The sequence below is a fragment of the Vanellus vanellus genome, assembly GCF_965231255.1.
Source record: "Vanellus vanellus genome assembly, chromosome: 18".
In the NCBI taxonomy this organism is placed as follows: Eukaryota; Metazoa; Chordata; class Aves; order Charadriiformes; family Charadriidae; genus Vanellus; species Vanellus vanellus.
The window spans coordinates 2,640,544-2,648,001 of record NC_138923.1 but is presented as its reverse complement, the minus strand read 5'-3'; the positions used below and the strand labels follow the sequence as shown (position 1 = coordinate 2,648,001).

The following is a 7,458-nucleotide window of genomic DNA, read 5'->3' as shown; positions in this document are numbered from 1 at the left end:
ATATATATCTCATTCGTCTATTTTTTTTTTTTTAAAAAAGGAAAAACTGATTTTCTTAAGAAGTTAGTGTCTTGTACAATCCCCTTCAACCATCCCTCTCTAAAACCGCTACTGCGACGGGGCGGGGGAAATCCTTCCACGGATGAACCGAACACTGAGACAGTAACACGGCGCAGGTGGCGCAGACGAGAGCTGGTTCGTAACGGAGAGAGCCCGGGAGGGAACGGGGTCTGGGGGGAAGCGTCTCCGGTGGGCTCGGAAGGGAGCCGGGGATCAAAGGGATTGTAAGGACCGTGGGTTTCTTCTCATCGGAAGAGAAAAAAGCCGGTGGATTTGGTAACAAGGAGGGTATTTGTTAGAAATGCCCTCTGGCTCTTAGGGCCCCACCACAACGTCCTGCGAGATGTGGGAGAAATTCATGATTTAAAAAAAAAAAAAAAAACCAAACCCAAAAAACCAAAAACCAACCAAAAACCAACCAAACCAACAAAAACCAACCAGCAGAACCTGCCCCCGGGGCTGTGCCAAGCCAACCCAAATGCCAGCACCTCCCTCCCCCTCCCTGCTCCCCCCCGCCCCCCCCCAGCTTTTAGAAAGAAAGTCCCATCAAGTATTCAAAGTTTATTACAAGTGAACTGGAGATGACTTGGCATGAGCGATCCATTCAATTAACAACAGTCGGAGGACGGGCGCCTCTCCCTTGGCTCTGACAACACTTAGCACGGTAAGAGACGGAGGCCAGGACAGCTCGCATGATAAAAAAAAACGCAACAGCCACCCCTCCACACACGCAACTGTGGAAACCAGCAGCTTTCCAGGACCGGGGAGGGGAGAACAACATCACGGAGGCGGGATTCGCTTTTACTTATTCCTCAAGTAACAGTCGGTGGCACAGCCCTAAGTGTCACAAACCCTTGGCTTTCCTTGAGTGGGTTTTTTTTTTTTTTTTTCCTTTTCTTTTCGTTTTTGTTTTTTTTTTGTTGTTGTTGGTTTTTTTTTTTCTCTTTAAATGGAAATTCAGACCGTATGTGAATCTATAGGGTTAAAACAAGTCTGTCTCTGGGGCGCGGAGCCTCAAAAGGGGCCGGCTGCTGTGGCGGAGCTGGTGTCGGGGAGCCCGTTTTCCTGCGTGTCCTGGGACGAGGTGCTCGCCTGCCGCTGGGCCAGCGCTGAGCTCGAGTGTTTGCACTTGGGTGAACCGCACTGACAGCTGAAGTATTTGCCTTTGATGTCCCAGAACCTGTCTCCGTAGTCAAAGCTGCAAGAGAGAGCCAGAGACGGGGTCACCGCGAAGCAGCAGCACGCAGGAGCAACAGGGACCGTGCAGCAGCGCGACACACCGGGGTCAGCAATCCACGGTGGTGCCGCAATTCGGGTTTTTGCAAAGCTTCGGGGGATGGAGTGCGCTTGTGGGATCCCCGGGGGACCCTGGGGACCCAGCCCAGGGAGCAAAAGGATGGAGTGAACCAGCTCAGGAGCAGCAGAGCTTTCGTCCCTCTGCACTCCATCCTTCCCCGCGTGAGGGGACAGAACCTACCCGATTTCTTCTCCGGCTTCTATATGCCTCGTGCTGAAGAAGGCGATCCTGGGAAAGCGGAGGTCCTGATGCGACATGAAGACTCGCACCGGGATGAGGTTTGGCTCGCAGAGGTGGTTTATAAAGCGGCTGATGTTGCCATAGAAACGGGCATCTATGCAGTACACCTCTCCATCCTAGAGGAGACACGTTGTGTCTTTCATTAGATGAGGTCGGGTTTAGTATTATCACTGCGACTTGTTTTAAAAAAAAAAAACACACCCAAATGACCGAACTATTGGTCATTGCACTAAAACTCTGGAGAGCTTCACGAAGAACCACCATCAGGGCAGGACACCTACTGTGGGTTTAAAAGGATTAAACACACACACTTTTACCTTCAACGGTACTCTGAAAACACAGTTTTCTCTGCCCCCACGAGCCCAAAGACCTTTTAAAACACCCCTGACACCGGCTGGCACATCAGCTCTCCCCAGCCCTGCTCTGCTAAAGCACCAGTTTGGCATAGTGGGATTGATGTTCGGTGCAGGCAAACACCTTATGGGTAAAAGCCACTGGACAGGGGAACAGGCATCTGTTCTGTCCTTTAATTGAACATGACAGCTAGGAAACACAAAGCCAGAGCCTCGAGAAAACACAGGTATTTGCAGATAAAAGTGAGAACACAGAAATTCCCTTTCCAGAGAGCAGTAATATTTTGTTTTCCTTGAAAATAAAAGAACCCCCCCTCAGGACTTTTTTATTCCAGCAGAGAATGACTGTGCAAAGCAGAGACTTTAATTACAGAAGCTAATTTCAGTTGCAAAGAGGCCAAAAGCAAAAGGATCCATTAGCAGTGCTCAAACTCCCTTTTGGGCACGCACCTTGCAATCGTTAATGGATGAGCTGTGCCAGATCACACCACCCGACGGGTACAGGAGCCCAGGGAAGATGTCCCAATGACTGGGGGAGGCGTCACCCCACATGGTCCCATATCACACACAGTGTCAGCAGCTCTAATTTCAATTATAAGTAATTCCCCTCACTCCCTCACTTTCATCCCTGGAAATGCTACGGTTGGTGAGGACATCACCACCCACTACCACATCCAGTGACCATCTGGAAAGATCTGAGCTCTCCACCATGCAAGTCGAGACGTGTTTCTCGAGAAAGGGGCCCACTGCCTTGACCAACACAGGCTGTGTCCCCACTGTGAAGCTGATGAGGAGGACAAGTCCCAAAGCAAAGCGCTTCCCACCTGGCTACAAGGGTATCGGGAACATAACAGTCACACGGTGGCAAGTAGAGAAGAAGAAGAGAAACCATGAACCTGCTCTGGGGTGAGATGAGTCTCCTTCTCAAGAGTGGGAAGGCACCAGGGTTTCTTAGAAGGAAGGAAGACCGGAGAAAGCCCGTCGTGCCTGCAGGCAGGCAGAGGGGACACGGATGCAGCAGCGCGCAGCCCCCACCGCTGCCCCTCCTCGACGGAGCGCAGCAGGGCCAAGTGGAAAAGGGGTGGCTTACCATGAACAGAAAGCAACCACAGCACCTAAAGCTCAACCTCGTCTTTCCCAGAAAGAGCATGGTTTTATTCCGGCTCTCTAGTAGAGACATGAAAACGATCCCTTTAAACCAACCAGTGGAAGCTCAGAGAGCATCTGCTGTGCAATGTCCTCCTCCGGGAAACCCAGCAATGGCAGTAAGTTTTGGCTGTTTGATGTTTGCCTTCTTTCAGGCGTGGAATGGGATGTGACTGTAGGACCTGCCATTCACCATGCATGTGGCCTTGAGCGACACCTCAAGGTACAGGGACACCAGAAATGACATCCTCCCCATTGTCTTCCACTATGCACTAGCCCATCCAGGCCACTCCTTCAAGACACACCAGGACTCCGAGGCTGTCCCTCCCAGGGTTGGGGTTCACACCCTTAATAATTTCCCATCACTCAGGGGACCACAGGACCTGGCTGGCTCTGCCCAGCCCTCCTCCACCCATCCCTACGGGATTCTTTTAACGATCGCCCCGTGACTTGGTGCCTGGTTTTCTACAGATGCACCGCTTTGAAGACACCATGAAAAAAGATGACGTGGTGGCACCTGTACTTCGGTCTCTCTCCTTGCTTCACTGAAGGCTCGACAGCAGCAAAGGCAGAGGTTGTCCCTCACGGCAGCCGGCCAGGGGCTAACCTAAAGGCAAGGCCAGGCCCAGGTGGGCTCCTGCTCACAAACGCACAAACCAGGTTGAAGCCCCCACTGCTTTTCAACTTCTCAATTACAGTTTGTCCCTTCTGTTTTCAGACTGACTGCAAGACTCATTACTTGTCTTTTTTTTCCGTTGTTGAACGCGTATCACTTTAATAATAAAGGCAAAAAAATAAAGCAAAGCTTCTTTGTCACTAGCTGATGACAGAAACAAGACAGAGACTGTTTTACAGCCTTCCTTGGAAGCCACCCCACATCTCTGAGTCCCCAGCTCACCTTTCTCCTCTTCTCCTTTCCTAAGGAAAGCCTGAAGTGATGGCCTTGCTTAAAAGCTTTAGATCCTACTTTTCAAAGCAACATTTCTGCTCCGAGACAGCCCTCCGCAGAGCGGCGCAGGGTAACTACCAGCAGAACAAGCCTCAAGTCCCTGCCAGGGTATCTCATGGACCCCTTTATAAGTGAACGGGTTTTTTTTTTCAGTCTTCCAGCTCATCTTTTTATGAAGAACTTACAGAGCTGCCAATCAGCACAGCTGCAAGCCTGCATATACACACTTCAACACCAAAAACTGAACAGCTGAACTCAGGATGCCCAAACGGCTTTGACAGAAAAGCATCTTGCATCGAAACTGGTTTGGGCAGCACACACCATGGTGGCCCAGCACTGCTGGGCTCTCTTATCATTTTAACAAGCCCTAAGCCTTACCGCAACCCCTCTATATTTTGACTAAAATGCAGCGAGGACACGGTCCTGCTCTTTGCAGCCTTTCAGATTGTGCTGTACATCAAGATGGAGACAAATATCATCTCTGCTAATTTGGAGAAGCAAGACCTTGAATTTGCCTCGTTAGACGCCTTCAGATACAGTACCTTGTTGTCAAGGTCGAAGAGGTAGGAGTCCTCTTCACGGACGTCTGCCTCGGAATCGGATATCAGCTCGCCAACGTACCTGCAGACAAACAGGAAAGGCAGGAGTAAGATGCTTGTGCAACCACAAGCTTGAGGTTAAACATCTCTTGCTGGGACGAGGGAAAGAGAGGGGTACTGCCCAGCTAGAGATGGCGACCCACAGCCTTAGCAGTGCAGGTCCTCTCAGAGCCACCCGGGCAAACTCAGCTTTGCCAACTTACAGCAGCTAAAATCTGGCTCCAAACTCTGTCTTTTCAGGGCAACGCTTTTAATATTAAAAATGAAGTCTTACTTCCAACAAAATTTACTTTTCCCGAGGACTATGTTTTCGTTTGCAAATCTCTTTGTTGGCCAAGATCAACGCATTAATCCAATTCTCCTTATGTTCATGGTGCAGACTCAGCCACGTCCTGGCTCTCCTATGCACCACTGCAATGCTTGGGCTGTTTACAACCCAATGCAAAACGTTTGTTTCTGTCCTTCCTATATTTTCTGGGGTACTTTGACCAATTACATATGCTAAAAACCTTAAAAAGTTTTAGTTTAGAAGTCTTAGGTCTAACCTAACCTGCCCAGATCCCTGGAAGGACCTAGGCTTCCTTCTCAATCCTTCTCGAACCAGACTAAATCAGAGCTGTGATCTCAGTAACAACCACCTCGTTGTAAAACATGGTACACGGCAGACTACAGCCAGGTCCTCCGAGCACCGTGAAGCACGTGCTGCTTGGCCTGACCTGCCGGGAAGGACTAAATACATGCACCGCCCTTCTCAGTCCAGACAGATGCTGGTTTTGATGCCAGCCCCCTTGCTGCAGGAGTCCCCAGTGCACTGGTATTCCCACATTTGTCTCCTTGTCTCCATCTTTGACAGTTTTAAACTGTCAAGGTTCAACGTTTCCTGCCCCGACCTGCTTGCGATCAAAGTAAGAGACACAAGAGGAGAGGTACTGAGCCAGAGGGAGGATACGAGGGAGAAGCAACAGCGCGGTAGATTCTGGTACGCGAGTCTTCCCAGCATTTAACATGATGCTAATTAATTATAAGCAAAGGATTCACAATACAAATAAATATTCTTCGCAGCACCAACAGAGAATTCCATGACCAGCAGCCATCAGAACAGCATTCCTCTGTAGCTCGCAAGGCATCTTCGAAGCCTTAACCAACCGTATCCATTTCCCCCTGTGGCTCACGGCAGCATTTAACTCCAGGGCTGGGGAAGAGGAGAGCCACGGAGCATTAACCCAGAGATGACCCCCACACTCCGTGACAAGGGATCGTTTGGCCTCAGTTCCCAAATCCGAGCGATCTGGCCAAGCTGCTCTGCCAGAGCAAGAGGCTGCCGCCGCGTGGGATCCTCCCGTTCGCCCCCACCCCATCTTGTTATTTATTAAGCGCTCCCGTAAGGCTGCGGCATTACTGGAAATCACACACTCGTTGGTGACCTAAAGCAATAGGAAGATGATGGCCAGAGAGGGAGAGAAATTGCTGTAGGGCGGCACAGCAGCCAGCGGCACCCGAGAAACAGCTGAATAATGCTGCACGGAGAGACACTCTGCCCAGGGACAGCCACTTCAGGTTTACAACTCAGTGGAACAAAACCCCACAATCTAATTAAAAATTGTTGTTTCGGTGTTCCTTTAAGGATTTTTCCTGTAACTCATTTCCCTTCCAGGACTGCTTACCAATACAAACAGGTCCCTGCTTTCCCAGGTCCCAAGTGTTGGAAGGATGTGCAAGAGCTACATGTTCCTAACCCCCAAAAAAGCAGGAGCATCAGCCCCTTTATTTAAAAACTCCTGAAGTCAAGCCAGTATCTTTCTTCTCAGCAAGATGTTCAGCGCACTGATGGCAAGTAACTACATCTCGGAGCTTTACGCTGCCACTCATCACCGCAAGATCAGAGCACACTCCATGCAAAAATCAAGAGCAACAAGATGTCCCTCACAAAGGCTCCAGCATTTTCCATGGAGTGGGGGAGTCGGGACGTCTGAGGCTTCTCTGGCTGAAGGTGTGGCTAAAATACCTGGCTCGATGCAGATAGTATCTTATTACAGCAACACTGTTCTGTACAGAAATGAAATATTTGGAAACCATGTAATGGACATGCACTGAAAGGAAGAGACCAGATCCTCACGAACCTCTGGTTTCCACGTCCCACTAATTCAAAGCCTCTCCACTAACAGCTCTTAACCAGCTGTGCCATTTCCAGAAGGAGCAGTTACACCATTTAACAACCAAGCACGAACAGAACAGATTCAAAACAACCCACAGCAACGTCAGCACAGGGCGAGCAACAGCAGCTTCTGAGCCGCGGTGAATTCGGAGGCCGGGGAGAAACCTGCACATGAGCACGCTCCTGAGCATCCGCCAGTGGAAGAGCCTAAAAACTCCATGGGAGCCTAGCGGGGCAGGCAGGATGACGCTGCTGCATCTCCCCTCGCTAAGCTGCTGCTTCCAGGACGGCGCCGAAGGTACCAGAGGCCATTAGTAGGAGGGTCTGGAGCAGCTGAAGGGTCTGGAGCAGCTGGGGTCTGAGCAGCCCTGGGGACGAGGGCGGGGGGCTGGCTGGCCACCGCGCTGGCACAGCCTTGCTCCCAGCTGCCAAACTGCTCCGAGCGCTGCTAAACGCTCCCTCCAGAAGCTGCTGCGGGCTGCCAGAGGGACAGCCTGCAAGCAGAAACGGAAAGAGAAACCATTTTTGGAGTGATTACAGAGAATAGTTGAAAGGTAGCTGAAGTACGGAGCAGGCTGAAAAGGAGTACGTGTGTAAGAAAAGCATTTACACACAGAAACAGTCAGGACCAGCAGTTTTGCAAAAGAAAAGCGTTGTGA

At 50.5% G+C, this 7,458-nt stretch overlaps 1 protein-coding gene across 2 annotated transcripts in view; it reads right to left on the bottom strand.

Moving 5' to 3' along the window:
- Positions 1-606: 606 nt before the first annotated feature.
- Positions 607-7,458, bottom strand: part of EHMT1 (euchromatic histone lysine methyltransferase 1) — a gene marked incomplete at its 5' end in the record, with an annotated part of 123,386 nt that continues 116,534 nt past the window's right edge. For both annotated transcript variants that reach the window (XM_082492695.1, XM_082492696.1), the window contains 3 exons: positions 607-1,258; positions 1,538-1,713; positions 4,588-4,666. In XM_082492695.1, the coding sequence (XP_082348821.1) occupies positions 1,075-1,258; positions 1,538-1,713; positions 4,588-4,666 (439 nt within the window). In that variant the 3' untranslated portion in view covers positions 607-1,074. The remainder of the gene's footprint in view (positions 1,259-1,537; positions 1,714-4,587; positions 4,667-7,458) is intronic.